Source organism: Rana temporaria, chromosome 2 (assembly GCF_905171775.1).
Source record: "Rana temporaria chromosome 2, aRanTem1.1, whole genome shotgun sequence".
NCBI lineage: Eukaryota > Metazoa > Chordata > Amphibia > Anura > Ranidae > Rana > Rana temporaria.
Genome location: NC_053490.1, coordinates 414,424,455 through 414,444,003, shown reverse-complemented (window position 1 = coordinate 414,444,003; position 19,549 = coordinate 414,424,455). Strand labels below are relative to the sequence as shown.

At 41.0% G+C, this 19,549-nt stretch overlaps 1 protein-coding gene across 2 annotated transcripts in view; it reads left to right on the top strand.

The window, feature by feature from the left end:
- Nucleotides 1-18,257, top strand: part of LOC120927479 (acetylserotonin O-methyltransferase-like) — a 54,635-nt gene extending 36,378 nt beyond the window's left edge. The window contains exons 4-8 of one of the 2 annotated variants that reach the window (XM_040338187.1): nt 2,517-2,585; nt 5,713-5,831; nt 8,558-8,698; nt 17,010-17,132; nt 17,941-18,257. In XM_040338187.1, the coding sequence (XP_040194121.1) occupies nt 2,517-2,585; nt 5,713-5,831; nt 8,558-8,698; nt 17,010-17,132; nt 17,941-18,152 (664 nt within the window). In that variant the 3' untranslated portion in view covers nt 18,153-18,257. The remainder of the gene's footprint in view (nt 1-2,516; nt 2,586-5,712; nt 5,832-8,557; nt 8,699-17,009; nt 17,133-17,940) is intronic. The other variant, XM_040338188.1, reaches the window with a different exon arrangement.
- The last annotated feature ends 1,292 nt before the right edge of the window (nt 18,258-19,549 follow it).

Here is a 19,549-nt window from a genome sequence, read left to right as displayed (position 1 = left end):
CCCCTCCCCAGTGGACCCCTCCGGGGGCCTAGCGGGGCTTAGTGGGAAAGGAGGCATGGAAGTTTCGAATAAGAGCAGGAGCATGCAAATCTTTGGCTGGGACCCTGGAACGGTCTGTGACGGGATATCCCTTCCAATGAACCAGATACTGTAAGCCACGACCCTGTCTTCTAGAATGTTAGAGACTTCAAACACATTTTGTCCATCAACAAGAACAGGAGAAGGTAGCTATTGCATTCTGGAGTAGCGATTGAAAATTGCCTTTTTGAGGAGGGAAATGTGGAATACGGGGTGTATCCGGAGAGAGGAGGGCAATTTCAACCGATAGGAGACTGGCCCGACTCAAGCAATAATTCTGTAAGGACTGATGAATGGAGGGCCCAATTTGGTAGAAGGATGTTTCAGTCTCACGTATTTGATTGATAGCCAAACTCTGTCCCCCACCACATATGGAGGTATATGGCGTCTTTGTTTCTTGGAGAAAAGTGCATACCCGCTTGGTTAATACGGGCGGGGGACATTACAGCATTTGAATAGCTGTAGTCTTTCCCGCCACGCCGCGTATAGACACTCCCCCTTGCTCGGGTGAACTGTCCAATCCCGAGCAAGGGGGAGTGTCTATACGCAGCGCGGCGCGAGAGACTACAGCTATTCAAAGCTGTAATGTTCCCCGCGCGTATGAAGAAGCGCCGGTGTAATTCTTTTAGGTAGGACGGAAAAAAATGGATTTCAGGCGTATCTCGTTTTGAGGATACGGCGCAAAGATACGCGCAGCACATTTTTCAATTACGCCGCGCATCTCGAGATAAGTCGGCGTAAGTGCTTTGTGAATCTGGCCCAATGTCCCTGCAAGCCATCTATCCCGTTACTACAGTAAATGTAAATCATATTCAAGAGTTTGCTAGAGCACCCTCACAGCGTACACAGATCTGAAATGTACGATTGGCTTTATTATTAGAGAACTGTTCTATCTGTTCATATGCTGGTGTAAATTAAAAAGAAATGTTTAGACAGCCGCACTAAAATCACAAAAACATGCCACAGCAAACCAGGTACAAGCTGACACGTTTCACACTAAAGCTTAGTGCTTAATCATAGCTAACACACATGGTAAATGGATATCAAATATATACTCTTCCCCACTGGTCACATGGCCGGGGGGGGGGGGAGTAGTTGGGGATCCAATCAACAAATTGCTAATTGGTATCTCCTGAACCCAAAACATGTGATTGGAAAACAAGCACACCCATATAAAGATAAGATAAGAAAAAACATATACCGTGTTCCCTTAATAAAAAAGAAAAAGGAAAAATGGGTATGAGTAGATACTTTGCCACCGTATTTAAATTTTTTATGAATTCAGAGCTATAGGGGGTAGAAAAGACCGGTATGTTGTAAAAATTTTTACGATATACCGCATATATAGCATAATGCAACATAGTTTTAACACCATTTTTCAATACAGTATATTATATTCACTAGTTTATTTTAGGGCATCCACACATGTTTTTACTATATATTTATTTTATTTTGTAATTTTATTACTTTTCACTAACTTCACTGCATTTTGCTAATTCTTATATACATATATATTTATTCACAATAAAAAAAGGCCATATTGAATAGAGCTTTTCGTACATGTGTATCACACATGTTTTCACACATCACTAAAACCTTCCTTTTTACATATATACTGTATATATATATATATATATGTTTTTTACCCACACACGTTACCATTTTTCCTTTTTCTTTTTTATTAAGGGAACACGGTATATGTTTTTTCTTATCTTATCTTTATATGGGTGTGCTTGTTTTCCAACCACATGTTTTGGGTTCACCTGTGTGAATTAGCAATTTGTTGATTGGATCCCCAACTACTCCCCCCCCCGGCCATGTGACCAGTGGGGAAGAGTATACATTTGATATCCATTTTCTATGTGTGTTAGCTATGATTAAGCATTAAGCTTTAGTGTGAAACGCGTCATCTTGTACCTGGTTTGCTGTGGCATGTTTTTGTGATTTTACTATTTTTACAATAAAATAAACTTTTTGGAGTGTCCAAACATTCCTTTTTAATTTGCATTACCATATGCATTGCCAGCACCCACGGCTTTGGATTTTGTAAGGAGGTTCAACAGTTACATCTTCTGCCTTGAGCGGTGACTCCCTTTCTCTACTGCGCTGGTGTAGTAGAAACACAATGCAGTCTGAACAATCCAGAGTGTGACTATTATTACAGTCTATGCAAACGAGAAAACATCAGCTTGAAGTTAAAGTAAAATACAGAATTCCGTATTTAAGTTTTATAACTTTCCTTAAATATAATGGGATAAACTTGGATATGCTGTTATTTTTTTTTTTTTAAAAAGCACAAAGCTGTTCATTGGTTTAGGTACACTAAAAATACGCAATATGTTTAAAACGTTAGAGATTCTTGATGAATGAACATAAAGTTTATATTGATGCTAAACCAACTATTATATTATCAAATAACGTTGATTCTTCTCTCTCAGAGAAGGAAAAAGCCAGTATGAAAGAGCTTTTGGAGTTTCTACAAAGGACTTCTTCGAAGCGATTTACAGGTAATGTGGTTATCAGAATTTGAATCGAGTAACAATCTCACACTACCATGCAGAATATTATCCTTCAAATAAAGCTATTGTGTCAAATTCAGACTGCATTCATTTACACAACTTTTCAAGGTTCTATGAATGTGGTTTTGTGATGTTTTCTTATGTAAATTTTTTTAACAGAATTCAGCGGAACATTTTAAATCTCCAAGTGCAGACTTTCAATTCACAATTAACAATCGCTAACATTTAGGTCACATAGTAGTCCAAGGGCAGTGAAATTGAACCTCCTTGGATATATGAAGAAAAAGGAGATACCCTCTAAAATGGGATTTTACCGTGAACAACGCTACCAAAATTAAGTAAAAACAAAGCAACTATGAATTCGATCCTTTACCCCAAATGTATGTGTTCAAATGACTATTTCTTTGTTGTCGTGTCTGTGTTTTTTATTGCTGCCAACTATATGCTCCCCCCCCCCCCCTATAATCTTTTATATTGGATCAAATGTGGCACAGAGTTTTTTAGGGAGGTGTAGGGAATACAAATGATAAAGCACTGATTTGTATAGGGACTGTTAAAGCAGTGATCTCCAGCAGTCCCATGCAATGTGTCTCCAGTCTATAATTGTCTCCTGAAGCATGTCCATCATTTACAACTCCTATTGCATGTCTGCTGTCTCTCTATGTCCACATTCGCTGAACATTATGTGTGGCCCTTTGGTAATGTCAGATGCTGAAGTTGACCACCATTGGCCTAGAGGGTCAGCATGTGGCAGCTGTCATTGGAAGAGTTTGCTTGCTTTGTCTATATAATGTAAGCAAAGACACAGGTTGATGTGTAGGAACAATGTACTAGAGGACATGTGAGGTACAGGTTGATGTAAAACATATATACGGTATATATATATATATATATATATATATATATATATATATATATATATATATATATATATATATATATACATATATATTGGAACAATATTGTGTTGAGTGTTTTGAAGAGTAGATCTTTTGTAATTAAAGTAAAGAATACAGACAAAATTATTTTTTAACAATATTTATGGATAAGTATGGTTCCTTAAATGGCCCGTTCCTCCTGGATAGTTTTACAATTTAGTTTTTACTATAGATAAAAGATGGAAGTGAAATTGAAATGAAAGTAGTGAAGTATTATTAGAATTCTATGTCAATAGGTCCATTTAGTTTAAATTGGCTTTGCATTAGGGTCCTTGATATGCAGACTTCACAAGGGGTGGATGCTGAGTGTGACAAAGATCTCACCTTCCAGTCCGTGAAAGGGCTCAGCCACTTAGGCTCCAGATAATGTCCATGCCATAAATCCATGAGCAAAGCACAGGTTTTCTCTACAGAAAACTTTTGGCCAGGCTATTGGCATTCAAGTGTTATATTCATAATAATAAGCAGTGGCCTTGGTTTTTGTAGGCACTGTTGAAAAGTTCACCCTCAAGGGAAGCACTGAAGTCGTCCAAATCAAGTCTCTTATGTTACCTCATTTGCTCCTCCCTCCCGGAGCACCTGCTCTGTGTTTAAATTAGAGATTGGGGGCCAGATTCTCAAAGGACTTACGACGGCGTATCTCCACGTACGCCGTCGTAAGTCCGAATGAGCGCCGTCGTATCTATGCGCCTGATTCTTAGAATCAGTTATGCTAGATTTCGGCCAAGATACGAGCGACGTAAGTCTCCTACGTCGTCATATCTTGGGGTGCATATTTACGCTGGCGCTAGGGGCGCTTCCATAGATTTACGCGTTGAATATGTAAATTAGCTAGATACGCCGATTCACGAACGTACTTGCGCCCGCTACGCCATTCACGTAAGGCTTACGTCCGGCGTAAAGTTACCCCTGCTATATGAGGCGCAGGTAATGCAAAGTATGGATGTCGGAACAAGCATATCTTTTTACATCGTTTACGTAAGTCGTACGTGAATGGGGCTGTGCGTAGGTTACATTCACGTCACAGGCATTGAGCCGGCGTATCTTAGGGCGTAAATTCAACGTGATACTGAGCATGCGCACGCATGTGCCGTACGTTAGGCACGTCATTTAAGTGGGGTCATGATTCATTTCCATACAACACGCCCCCTACCAGCCTACTTTGAATTAGGCGGGCTTACGCCGGCCAATTTACGCTACGCCGCAACTTACGGAGCAAGTGTTTTGTAAATACTGCACTTGCCTGTCTAAGTTGCGGAGGCGTAGCGTAAATAGGATAGGCTACGCCCGCACAAACATACGCCCTCCTACGTGAATCTGGCCCTGGAAGGCTGGAAGGCAACCAAGGTAATTATGAGAGGGGGAAGCCATTATTAGGGGAACTTCAAGGTTTCTGCTGTGGCTACAGAGATCAGTGACAACTTGTTTTTAAGCTAATTTACTGCTTGTTAAGAGTATGTTCACTTTAAACTGGCCATATGATTAAAAATGTATAAGCAATGCTCCAGTCAACATTGCCTTTTAAATATATCCAGACATATAAATAGCCAATGTTGTATTCAAATATTAACACCTAAAAAGTTCAACTTAGCCCTGTCCTCTACTGGCTACTGAGCTTGCCGGTTGATTAATGGTGCCACCTATCTAATTATGTCTCTCAAAAGGAGGCTCGAGAACTGGAGGGGGTTGAGGCCAAACTCCACTTGAAAATTTTGCTGCCTACCTACAGTATTTGATACCCTTATCATTTTGATATGCAGTATTATTTAATGGTGAAAATATGTTTTGTATATGCATTTTTTCATCATACTGAGTCTAGATTGCCCTGGCTTGTGGCAGGTCAACTTTAGTAAAATACTGTATAATGTGCAAAAACAGCCAACAGTTAAAATAAAAATGTATCTCCTATTAAAATGTCTTTATGGCTACATGTTTTGTAGTATCAACATATAGTTTCAATATGTCTTACTCAATAAAGAAATTGATAGGACATTGATGATATATATGCAAAGTGCAGTAATCAATAGCAACTACAGCAACTAATTAGAAATGATCTTTTGGTGACCTGGCTACAATAAGCCCTATTTTTTGTGTCACTATACTTTACATGCTATTGGCAGCAACTATCTGTACCTTTTCTGTGGTAAAAATGTATGCTTTCATTTATTATCAATTAGGTCAGAAAAGGAGTTGGTGGCTTTCATGTATTATATGGAATCCATATGGAATATGTGTGGAAAGGAAGTGATCCAGGCATTTGACCTTTCTGAGTTCCACACCATCTGTGATCTTGGAGGTAACATTAAGATTCTGATTTATAATGATTGAGATAGAGATTCTGCAACCCAAATCAGCGGAAAACTACAAAATCTACCAAATGTAGGTTACAAGACACATGACAGCAGTCAGCCCTGATTTTTTTTTTCTTTTTTCTTCAATAAACTGAAGTTTATTTTAACTACTTGAGTAGCAGCCAGTATTACTCCTTCATTACAAGGCCGTCTTTCAGTTTCCAATGCTATGGTAGTTTGACAATTACTCAGTCATGCAACACTGTAACCCAATTAAATTTTTCCATCATTTTTTTGAAAAAGCTAGAGCTTTCTTTTGGTAGTATTTACCAGCCTCTTCTGTAGGAACGAAGGATCAGATGAGTATAAGCTTTCTCCTCACCCCTAGACAAAACAAGCAGTTGACCTGTGCAGTGCGAGCACAGCCCCACTGCATGGAATTTTTTTTTTTTTTGCCCACAGCCAGAAGCCAGTAGCTATAGCAGTAGAAATGTTTGCATAGTAACTAGCCAGAGAAGTATACAAGCAGGTCCCCCTAGCAGGTGATGCAGACTGATCCAAGGTGTGGATTCTCAGCACTAACTGGTCGTCACCTGAGCACAAGATGGTGGAGATGGGTTTTGCAGCCTGATGCCAGGATGCAGTCCTCAAGATTGCTCCACCAGGAGGGGAGCAAGCCAGGGTCTTGTAACACATGATAGAAAAAGCCAATAGTCTATAACGAGTGTTTGCAGGTTGGGGTAGAGTGGAAGAGTAGTCAATTAACAAGCCAAAGATCAGTAATAAGTGGTACCAAAGACATGGACAGCAGCAGGAGCACAATGAGCAAGATAGTGGCTGGAAAAAAAACACAATCATTTGGATGTGCAGAGAGATAGCTTAAATAGGAAGTTTTTAAGAGGAGCAAGGAGTTTAAGATTCACCAGAAACAAGATTTGAAGTATGGTTGTCCAAGGGATCAAGCAGGGAGCTGTCCATCATTTTAAGTGGCACAGTAAGAAGATCCACCACAAACAGAGGTCCTGGGTTTATATCTGGATCCTGACAGGAGGATACTTAAGGTGAAGGGTTATCATACAGCTCACATTCTGTTACCAGATGCAGATCAGTGCCCCTCACCAAGAATCTGCTGCTGCCTGTAATCTGTAACTAATGAATGATTATTTAATTATTTCCTCCTTCTTCCCCTTCTTCAGTTGTGAGTGGAAGGAGCGCACTCTACCATGTATAAACAGTAGTACTGTTTAAATTTGTGTTTGCTCATCATAGTGATTACAAGGTACAGAGCTGCTCGGATCAGCTCTGTATAGTGGCTCAGATCACAGCCCATAATGAGTACCCTGGCCACCCAAAGGTGATTTTCAATTGTCTGTTAATAAGTGGCACAATAAACATCCACAAATCACTATTTATAAACATATGATGACAGTGAACTTGTTTAAAGTGGATGTAAACCCAAATCATGAAATTTGAGCTGGGCACATACATCTGTAGCGTTTCCTTATCTGTCTCCAAAGCACTAAGGGCCAGATCCACAAAAGGGATACGCCGGCGTATCTACTGATACGCCGTCGTATCCCTGTTTCTATCTATGCGACTGATTCACAGAATCAGTTACGCATAGATATTCCTAAGATCCGGCAGGTGTAATAGTTTTACACTGTCGGATCTTAGGATGCAATACCTCGGCCGCCGCTGGGGGCATTTCTCGTCGAAATTCCGCGTCGGGTATGCAAATTAGCACTTACGGAGATCCACGAAGCGGTTTCCTTTTGTAAAGTCTCCGTAAGTTGTTAGTTCGCAAACGCAAAATTAGGGCTACTTTTACAAAGTGTAAAGTTAGTACACCATGTAAAAGTAGACCCTTCTTTCCCGCGACGCTGTCAAATTTTTTTTTAATTTTTTTTTTTCCCGCCGCATCTCTTTTTTTTCCCGACGCAACTTTTTTTACCTGCCGCGATTCACAAAACTCGGCGTAACGTAACTTCGCGCAAAGCACGTCGGGAAAATCGCGTCGGGAGCATGCGCAGTACGTCCGGCGCGGGAGCGCCGGACAGATTTAAGTTACACAGCCGAAAATTTCTAGGTAAGTGCTTTGTGGATCGGGCACTTAGGTAGAAATTTTGCGGCGGTGTAACTTAAATAGGAAGATTTAAGTTAAGCCCGCTGGCTGTGGATCTGGCCCTTAGTCCTGTGTGTTTGTGCTGCTTTGTTCTTCTGTTACCAGCATGATAACTTCTGACAAGTTCTCTGAGACAGGAGCCTGGATTGTGTGTCATGGGAGGTTTCTATAAATAGATTAGCAGAGAGCTTGTCTTATGAAAGCACAGCTCAGAAAGCATTTTCCTTCTTCTGTCAATGTGGAGCGTGGGGGGAGGGGGGGATGTGCCTTTCCTCCAATCAGCTGTCCCACAGAGTATGTCTGTTGAATGAGGAAGTGAAAATTCTCAGCCAATGTAAGAATTCTAAAGCATATAGCAAGCTGAAGACAGCAAATATACATGTAAAACTTATGTAGGGAGATTTGTTTCATCTGTGTGTATCATCTGATCCTTTTCACTTCATCTGGGTATATGTGAGGGTTTACATCCACTTAAAGAAAATTTTAAGTAAAAATCACAGAAAAGCAAGACAAACATGTTTTCATTCATTTTTCTGGCTAAATAATCTATTTCACACTGAATATATCTTTTACTTTTAACTCTCATTTAACACAAATTTTGTTTAACAGGATGTACAGGAGCTTTTGCAAGATTTTTTCTATCCACAAATCAAGGGGCTACAGTTACTATAATGGACCTACCAATGGTGGTACAAACAGCTAAGAAATATTTTGTACCTGATAATAGTCCACAAATTTCTTTTTATGAAGGTATATTTTATTTTATCCTGTAATATTATATAAAAATTATAACAGAAAAAAACATAAATATACTGTATTTGATGAAAGGATCAACATATTTGCACAATGTACATTTTCAGGTTAGTGTTGTTTTCATGGTTGGTTATTTTATTTGCATCACAATAATGATCTTCACAAAATTTAATGTTCAGAATGAATGAGCAAGGTTATTGATCATTCATCATAATTTTCCTAGCTACAAATATAAACCAATTCAGTAAACTGTTTTGCCCTGATTAGGTGATCCAAAAATGTCAACTTCATTTGAAGCAATAAAAAGATATTTTGGGTACAGTTCCTTGTCTTTGAATGATAATTCACAGAAAAAAACATATTGCCCTATGGTCTTTCTAAGAACATCTTTTCTGAGTAAAGGGCATGTTTTGGGAACGTAAAAATATACTTAGAAAACATAACAGAACAGGATTATAATACATAAAATGTTAAAGAATACACACACTGGAACAGGAAGAACAACTTGCAGCACTCCAAACATTCAAACACATAATAATGATGAAAAAAGTAAAATATCCAAAATGACATAGCAACTCCCTTGCAATATTTTCGACATTTACAAAACAATATTTTTAGTTAAAAATTTAAAAAAATTATGAAATTACTAATGAATAAAAATGTATATATCATTTTGGATAGAGTAAAAGAGAGTTGTATCTCCAGTTTTTTTCTGTGTTCTATTAGGGAGATTTCCTTTTACTTCCTGCCCCATTGCCGAAACAGGAAGTGAGAAGAAATCCCTCTAAAGTGAGGTAATCCCTGGTTGTCAGCAGAGTCACCAGAACTACTGTTCCCATAGAAGATTTTCCTTCACTTTCACTCTAATGCCGCGCACACACGATCGGTTTGTCTGATGAGAACGGTCTGATGGACCGTTTTCATCAGACCAAACCGATCATGTGTGGGCCCCATCGGTTATTTATCCATTGGTTAAAAAAAATGGAACTTGTTTTAAAATTATCTGATGGATACCTAACCGATAGAAAAAAAACGATCGTCTGTAGGCACGTCCATCGGTTAAAAATCCACGCATGCTCAGACTAAATTAGGGGACGGGAGCGCTTGTTCTGGTAAAACCAGCGTTCGTTATGGAGCTAGCACATTCATCACGCTGTAACAGACAGAAAAGCGCAAATCGGCTCTAACCAAACTTTTACTAACACGCGGTAACACGGAATCAGCAAAAGCAGCCCCAAGGGTGGCGCCATTGGATTTGAACTTCCCCTCTATAGTGTCGTCATACGTGGTTTACATGACCGCGTTCTGACATGATCGTTTTTTTTAATCAATGGTGTGTAGGCACGACTGACCATCAGTCAGCTTCATCGGATAACTGATGGAAAAATCCATCAGACCGCTTTCATCGGATTGACCGATCGTGTGTACAGGGCATTAGTGATAACGGTCATCAGGATAAATAGACAATCTCCCTGGAATAGAAAGGGGTAAATTCTGCGCTAATAGTGCAAAAAAATTTTTTTGATACAAGGAATGAAGTGAAAAAAGCTGCAACACAAAAAACATGTGATAATCATGTAATAAAGTGGATAAAGATATTATAGTTGCGCTGAATAAAACTAACTAAGGGCCAGATTCTCAGTCAGTGGCGTATCTTTGCCCAGGCGTAACGTATCCGATTTACGTTACGCCTCCGCAACTTAGACGGGCAAGTGCTGTATTCTCAAAGCACTTGCTCCGTAAGTTGCGGCGGCGTATCGTAAATCGGCCGGCGTAAGCCCGCCTAATTCAAATTTGGATCAGGGGGGCGTGTTTTATGTAAAACTACTGTGACCCGACGTGATTGATGTTTTTGCGGAATGGCGCATGCGCCGTCCGTGGAATTTCCCAGTGTGCATTGCTCCAAAGTACGCCGCAAGGACGTCATTGGTTTTCACGGACGACTTACGCAAACGACGTAACTTTTTCAAATTTCGACGCGGGAACGACGGCCATACTTAACATTGGTACGCCGCACTTATGCCTCATATAGCAGGGGCAACTACCGTATACGCCGGGAAAAGCCTAACGTAAACGTTGTAACTCTCATTCGCATATCTAGCTAATTTGCAAACTCGACGCGGAACTCGACGGAAGCGCCACCTAGCGGCCAGCGTAAATATGCAGTTACGATCCGACGGTGTAACACAGTTACGCCAGTTGGATCTACGGGAAATCTATGCGTAACTGATTCTAAGAATCAGGCGCATAGATACGACCGCGCAACGCAGAGATACGACGGCGTATCTGGGGATACGCCGTCGTATCTCTTCTGAGAATCTGGGCCTTAGTGTATGAATAAAAATATTGAGAATACCCATAAGTAAAGCAGAATACAATGTACCACTAGTGACAAATTACTCTGGTAATATAGGTATAAAATTCACCATACATATGTGCAAAACTGCAAAGATAAATGTGAAATATCATGTAAATACATCAAAAATACTGAGAAAAATGTACTTATATCTCAAAGAAGTTTAGAGAACCGTAATAAGTGTTCGTGTTTCACACAAACAGAAAGTGTCCAAAAGAAGAAGAAAATAAGTGACCATAAGTGAAAGGACAAAGTCTTCTATGTCCAGAGGGGAATAATCCGATTCCACACGAGTGGCAAATTAGGAGTGCAAGAACAGGGAGTGAAGCTGCTGTACACCACCACCACCACACTGGATTCTTCCTCAGGTGTCACACAAAATAATAAGGATGTTGGACCTCAGATGGCAAGGTCATATGCGCTTATGCAGATATTAACCTCTGCAGGGGTTAGAATGGTGAACCGGAATGTCCAAACCACTGAGCTCCTCAGGGTCTCCTCCTCTGGAGTTAGCAATGAGGGTCCCGTAGTACCGCTCTCTCCGAAGTGGACAAATCCGCAGACCATAGAGGTTAATGAAATAAAGAGCAGCAATGTGTGTTACCTCTTTTAAAAAATAGGTTGTTTATTTCACAAAGCATTACAGTGAGGCAAAAAAACAGCGAACAGTAAAAATTTAAAAAAGCCGGCAAGGAGCTAAAAATTACAAAACGCCCGTGCTTCCAGGGTCACGTGGGAGCGTGGTAACGTCGATACGCAGCGCCGCCCTGACCAGTTTCGTCATAGATGACGTTCTCAAAGGGCAGACTTTGTCCTTTCACTTGTGGTCACTTATTTTCTTCTTCTTTTGGACACTTTGGCCCGGATTCACAAAGCACTTACGCCAACGTATCTCGAGATACGCCGCGTAAGTCTAACTATGTGCCGTCGTATCTGTGCGCCGTGCCCATAATCTGAGATACGCCTAAAAATAGGCTTCCAACGACCGATGTAACTTGCCTACGCCGTCGTATCGTGGGTGCATATTTACGCTGGGCGTATTTTCCGCTGCCATAGATTTTCTATGCACATATGCAAATGAGGGAGATACGCCGATTCACGAACGTTCGTTCCCGGCGCATAATATGTGTGGTTTGCGTAAGTCGTACGTCCGGCGTAAAGTTTTTCCCCATATAGGAGGCGCAACTCATGCAAAGGTATGGACCAGGGAACAGAGCCATCGTATTTTACGTCATTTACGTAGTACGTGAACAGGGCTGGGCATAGGTTACGTTCACGTCGTAGGCAGTGATCCATCGTATCTTAGGGAGTAGTTCTGACGTGATTCTGCGCATGCGCACTGGGATGCGTCCACGGGACGGCGCATGCGCCGTACGTTATTCGTATCTTTATGACGCTCAATCCATTATTTACATGGGATCACGCCTCATTTGCATGGCTCACGCCCACTTCCACTTACGACGAGTTACGACTAAGAAACCCAGCGTAGATTTGGAGGCAAGTGCTTTGTGAATTCGGTGCTTGCCTCTCTGCCCTCCCAGGAGGTAGGGGCAGTATACATTTTTTCTATTTTTCGAGTCCTGCAGGCGGCGTGATTGACGAGGGGCAACACTATTTTTTTTTATTAAAGGATTTGTTTTTATTACTTTTTGCCACTAATTTGGTGAATGGGTAGGGGTACTTTGTACCTGATACTCATTCACATGGGGGGGGCAGGATCTGGGGGCCCCCTTGTTAACAGGGTCTTCCAATAAACCACCCGCCCCCAGCCAAGGTTGTCGGGAAGACAAACTTCAAGCTAAATTGGTGAACTCCACTGAAGTCTATTGGCATATAAATTATGTAATTCTGGCTATGTGTAGGGTTAATAAGCAACCAATTGTAATACAAAAGGCATGGGAAGATGGGTACTGCCATAGTGGGCATGTATAAAATGTTTTGCCAGAACTTACTCTGACAGACCCAACCATGCCAGAGGCATTTGGAGGGGACTGCAGAGTATCCTCTTGCCTTCTGACTATGGGCCCTGGCTTTTAAAGGGGGCTCTATTCTTAGGAGGTGTGTGCCTGGGGGACCCTTGGAGAGGTCTTGCTTCGGATTCGGGTCCATGTCGCCCTAAAACACACAGACTCTGGAAATCTAGAACTGGGATGCAGATTTGGGGCATTTGTGCCCAAACCAGCAATGACTACTTTAGACTGTGAGACTCAGAGTAGATGTTAATATAATCATCTCTAAACAGCCTGATGCTGGGGTCTCCTGCTATAATCTGTTTAGGTGTTATGTGTTAAGTGTCTTTGCCCCATTGTGTGCCTCCTAGGTGTGAATTCCCATTGTTAATCGAGTCACCTATTGTTTCTGTTTGTCTGCTCATTTCTTGGAAATGTGATTAACTACTTCCTGCCCATCCATGAATGTCCTCGGGTTGCAGTGGTTATACCGGGATGATGCCTTAACCTACAGGCATCATCCTGGTGTGAAATTTTTGAGCCAGTGATTCCCTTTCTAGCAAGAGTGAATTGAGTGGCCAAATAGTCACTTTATCACTTCTGTGGGTGGCAGAAAGGGGGTCCCACCCCCCTGCCGCCATCTCGCAATGAGACTGGCGGCATTGGCTGCATAGAACAGAGAGAGGAAATTATGTTCCTCTCTCTCTCTGTAACCCCAGAAACAGGAAGCAATGAGTATGTAGACATTTCCAGTTTTGCCTGTTTGTTTATCTGGCTGTTAGCAGCAAGGAAATCAGTTGGTCAGACCAATATGTGTCTGATCAGCTGTATTGGAGGCCATCAGAACAAAAACAACAAAAAATGTGTTCACCCAAAGGCTTCCTCCTTAAAGCGGTGGTTCACCCTGCTGAACAACATTTCAGCATAAAATCCGGCATAGTAGCGCGAGCTACACTATGTCGGTCTTAATTTTTTTATCCCCGTACTCACGGTTATATCGTACATAGACGATTCCGTCTGCCGCGGGGAATGGGCGTTCCTAGCAAGAGGGAGGGTGATTGACGGCCGGCTCTGGCACGTCCCGCTCCCCGAAGACAGCCGGAGTAGGTCTCGGCTCTTCACGGCGCCTGCGCACAGGCTATGCGCAGGCGCCGTGAAGAGCCAAGCCTATTTCGGCTATTTCCGGAGAAGCGGGACGTGCCACGGCCGGCCGTCAATCACCTTCCCTGTCCATAGGAACGCCCATTCCCCGGAAACTTCTATGTACGATATAACAGTAAGTACGGGGGAAAAAAAATACAGACAGGCATAATGTAGCTCGCGCTACTATGCCGAATTTAATGCTAGAGGGAAATTTTTTTATTTTTTTTTTATATAGGGTGAACCCCCGCTTTAAAGCGGAGTTCCAGCCTTTTTATGTTTATTAAAAGTCAGCAGCTACAAAAAATGTAGCTGCTGACTTTTAATAAACAGACACTTACCTGCTGCGCGGTCCAGCGATGCGGCCGCTCGTAGCATCGCTCCTCTCCCCTCTATCCGACGGCGCCTCCTTTCACACTGTGAAGTCGAAAGCTGTCACGGCCCGGGCACGCACTGCGGATGCGAGAGTCGCGCTGCGCTCTAGGGGATCTCCTGGGACCTGTCACGTGTCCCAGGAGATCGCCTAGAGGGAGGGGCCCCCTAAGGCGAGAGGAGGAGTCGCCTAGGCGGCCTGTAGGTGGAAGTAGGACAAGAAGTCCTACTCCTAACGAAGCCCCCATTCCCCCCCAAAAACAATTACATGCCAATTACATGTATATTTAAGTGTATTTGGCATGTAACAAAGAAGGATAAAACAGCAAACAAACAATATATACAAAGATAGCCAGTACTAACTCTCCTAGCCTCCCCCCTAAAACTGTGAACCCCCACACTCACTAATTCCCCTATCCCCCAAACCTATGGACCGACTCGCCGAGACCTTCCCGAGGGGCTGTGACAATGCGAAAATATCGCTGGCCCAATCATGATAAATCCCCTGGTGACTGCAGCAGCAAATATTGTGTTACGGACAATGGGGACTCAAACATCCACACAGGAACCTAAATGGAAAGCACTACACCTTAAAACTGCTATGGGTGAATGCAGTGCAATCCTTTAAAACAGGTGATCCCAGGAAATTGATACAAAAGTTCATGAATAAATAGAATCCATTAAATTGTAACATACTGTAATAAGTCCGTATCCAATCCTTAATCTCAGGTAATAAGTGCCTGTAGGACCTAGTTACAGAGATGGATAGAGCTGAGAGATTGTGTCCGGCAGTCTGCTATGTATATGTATATAAATGAACACCACATAATGGGATGATGAGTGTGTCCACTGTTTACTCCGCTTAATTAGGAAATAAATGAGGCAGTAACATCTATGTTAAAGTGCATTATTGGACACCCATTCTTTCCCTATATGGGATTTTAGTGGTTTGAAACATTTGCTGGGGACACCTGTGAGAATTTACACTGCATTTGTCTGCTGACTGAATTGGCTGAGAAACCTTGAGGCTATCCTAATGAAGGACCACGGATCAAATGATCATCTCATAGGAGTCGCTGGAAGAAAACAACACAGTGAGTAACCAACACACAGACAGACCGATCATATCGGCACTACTCACAAAGTACCCAGAGTCTATGGGACACAGTGTTTCATTACTGGTCGGATCAGATGTTTAGTATGCTTCCAGATATGTTACAGCTCACACTGTCTGAGGCTATGTCCAAGTTGTGACTTTAAAATAGATGTTACTTGTGGAAGCTGCAGTGCCCACTTCAAAGCTTCTCTATACTATGGTCCTAACTCTATAGTCTCTGGGAGTCTGCAAGTTGGAGCATATACTGCATAGTAGTCAGGGCCGCCATCAGGGGGGTACAGGCAGTACACCTGTAAGGGGCCCGGATGGAAACCCCCTTTAAAAAAAGTTTTTTTTTTTGTTAGGGGTCCAGAGAGTCCCCAGGCCCCCCGGATGACAACCCCCCTTTTTTTATTAAACAAAATCAATTTTTTGTATATTTTTTTATTATATATATATATATATATATATATATATATATATATATAATTATTATTATTATTATTAAAGGGCCCAGAGATCCCCAGGGCCCCAGATGACTACCCCCCTTTTTTTATATATATATATTTTTCTTTATTTCCTCTTTTTTTGTAAAGGGCCCCCCCCGCTTCTCAATTTCAGGCGGCAGCACCCCCCCCCCTCCCCGCTGCTCTGCTCCAGGGGGCCCATGCCTGAAGCTGTGTAAGGGGCCCCATAATTCCTGATGGCGGCCCTGATAGTAGTGGATAGATTAAGGGCAGACTTGCCTGGAGGGAGCCCATTATTTCTTAAAGGAACAGGGACGCCCAGCAATAGCACAATGGCAGTTGAAGGCATCTAAAGTACCTTACACACTCAAACCAATAGAAAAATTGATTTACAATCTCTGTGTTGCAATGCATTGGGTAATTGCCCACCACTGGAAGTCTTCAGATATCCAATTTTCCCAGGTCATTGCTACACTGGGTGCAATTATGTTGATAAAGAAAATATTTTACTCATGGTTTTTATACAGTTTTCCTTCTACCAAACAATGAATTTTAGTCAACTTGTTTACTGCATAACATCTTTTGCCATATGGGATACTCTTGTATTTTTCTCTTTATTGGTTTCATGGATGACTACGATAGTGCCTGTTTCTTTTTCTTTTTTCACAAGCCTGTTTCTAACCTTTTGCACTGTGAATAATTTTTATATTATTTTTTTCTTTATTAAATGCAGATCTACTGTATACTGATGTTTTGCATTTTCTATTCTGCCTTTGTATCCAAAGGATGTCTGCTGTAACATAACCATATGTATTTTTCTGGATGCATTAAATATAAGTTTGTATCCAAAAAAAAAAAATATATATATATATATATTCTGCTTTGATATTATTTGACAATGTATTTTTATTTAATTTTTTAACTGAAGGAGATTTCTTTAAAGATGCCATTCCTGAGGCAGACCTATATATTTTGGGCAGGATTATCCATGCCTGGACAGAAGAGAAATGCCTGCAGCTGCTGAAAAGGGTTTACCAGTCCTGCAGACCAGGTGAGCTCATAGTTTGTATAATGATGGCAATTCATAAAGTGTTATGTAACTGTTTTATGAACCACGATTGATAGAATAAAATGGTCTGTCATTGCTAAACTAAAGTAAATATGGCTTTACCTTTTCTATTAAGAAAATTCCTGCCAAAGATGCTGGTATCTAAACTGATTACATATCATACTGCATATCAAAGCTATTTCCGTAAAAGCAATAGCCCTTTCTGTAAAAAATAAATAAAAAAAATACTATTTATGGTGTCTCAATGAACAGCTGTAGAGAATTAAAAAATATAATAATAAAAAATACAAATAAATAGGAGCCATTCCTTTTCCACAGTGTGTTACTTTTAAAATTCACAAATGGTACAATTTAGAAATTAGATGAAAGGTTTAGTGCTGTAAACCACTTTTTGATAGATATATTGCAATATTTTTTATTTTTTTTATAAAGGTAGTTACATCAGACCAATGAGTGACAAATGAGGAGGAAAGAGAGGCAGAGGGATTTTTTTCCTGAAAGAGGAATAGTCCCTCCATATCAGGGACTGGTGGGAGCTATGCTTAGTCTATTCAATTTAAAAACAAAATTGGCTTTAAATGTATTTTAATATGTGAATGTTAATGCACAAAAAAGGGTGAAGGGGTTCCAAAGGATCAGGCAGTTGACATGTAGGTACAGTGCTAAACAACTATCTTTTCTCTTGCTATAAGCAACTAATTTCTTTCCCTGTTTTTATTATTTTTTATCAAATGTTCAATATTTTACATGTCATGTTAGTAATAAAAATTGTTCCATTTGTTCTATAAAGGAGGTGCAGTTCTGCTAATTGAAGTCCTCTTAAATGAAGACAGAAGTGGCCCTCTGATTTCCCAGCTGTTCTCACTCTACATGTTGATACATTCAGAAGGCAAAGAGAGGATGCCATCTGAGTATAAAAAGCTCCTTACAGACGCTGGTTTCATGGATATTCAAGTCAGGACTACTGGAAAGATATATGACACCATAATGGGAAGAAAATAAGTCCAAGTGTCGATTTCCTGTTTGTAGTTACTGTTTGTTATCATTGTAGTATTAATGCAGAAAAAAATGTTAGCACTAATAAACATGTTATAGTATTAATGCTGATCTAAACTGTGTGTGTCAATCCTATATATATTGCAAATGAGCATGCTGCACTCTGAAGAAGGGGGCACACCCTCGAGGCATGGCAACTTGTAATATATTATATTACTCCACAGTTAAACACTCCCCCACCCCTACTACTATGACAGCATTACGATGTTTGGGGCACCTCCATCCTTGGAATCGTACTCTTCCTTTGGCTCCATGCCTAAAAATTGACAGTATACCAGAGCTGCCCTAGCCACTTGATGGAGTGTTACCAGGGTCTACCATATGAGGCTGTAGTATTTTTAGACCAACACATATACTAGTGTCATTTTAGACAGGAGACAATTAGCCTATCAGCATGTCTTTGGAGTGTGGGAGGAACTAAAGTAACCAGAGGAAATTTATGCAATCACAGGGAAAAACATGCAAACTCCATGCAGATGTTCTCCATGCTCTTAAAATGCCTTCTGTAAACTAACTGCAGGCCCTTTATCAGGAAAGTTTGTGCACACACATTTCTGTAGCAACTACATCTAAGGAGTGCTGAGACTTCAATACTTTTATTCTGTAGAATACAACCAAAACAAATTCTCCAAAACGGACACATTTTTTAAATTATTTTTTTATGTGTAGGTAATATATAGAAGTCTCGCCCAAATTTTATATTATTTTAGAGCATGCATAGGTGTGCACGTGCAGAAGAAATATAATATACAATGGAACCTTTGATTACTAGCATAATCCGTTCCAGGAGAATGGTTGTAATCAAAAGCACTCGCATATCAAGGCGAGTTTCCACATACAAGTCAATGGAAACAAAAATAATTTGTTCCACTTTGAATTCCAGAGGTGCAAGCTTTGGCGTGGTCAAGCCATGAAGCAGAGGCGGGGCATCTCAGTCATCAATGCGTCTCTTTTGCAGCCTTCAGGAAAATTGCCATATATGTTAGCCTGGGAGGAAGACCTCCAATTCCAATGGAGCCTAGGGACTTGGCAGTCTGTTCTACCCACTTCATTTAAGGGCATTATCAACATTTCCCTAGTGGAAGCGAACATAAAGGTAATGTCCATTGGTACATGACACCCACCAGACTAGACAAGATTTACCCATCAGTCGACCCTTCATGCTTTAGGGGATGCCAATTATTGGGCATGATAGCCTACGTGTGGTGGGAATGCCTAGAATCAGGTCTTTCTGGAGACGGATCTTTAACCTCATTAAAGGGGTTACTGGTTGCGAGATTCCTAGGTCTCCTAAGGTCGCACTACTGAATGCACATATCCCAATGATTTCCAAACGTAGCCAT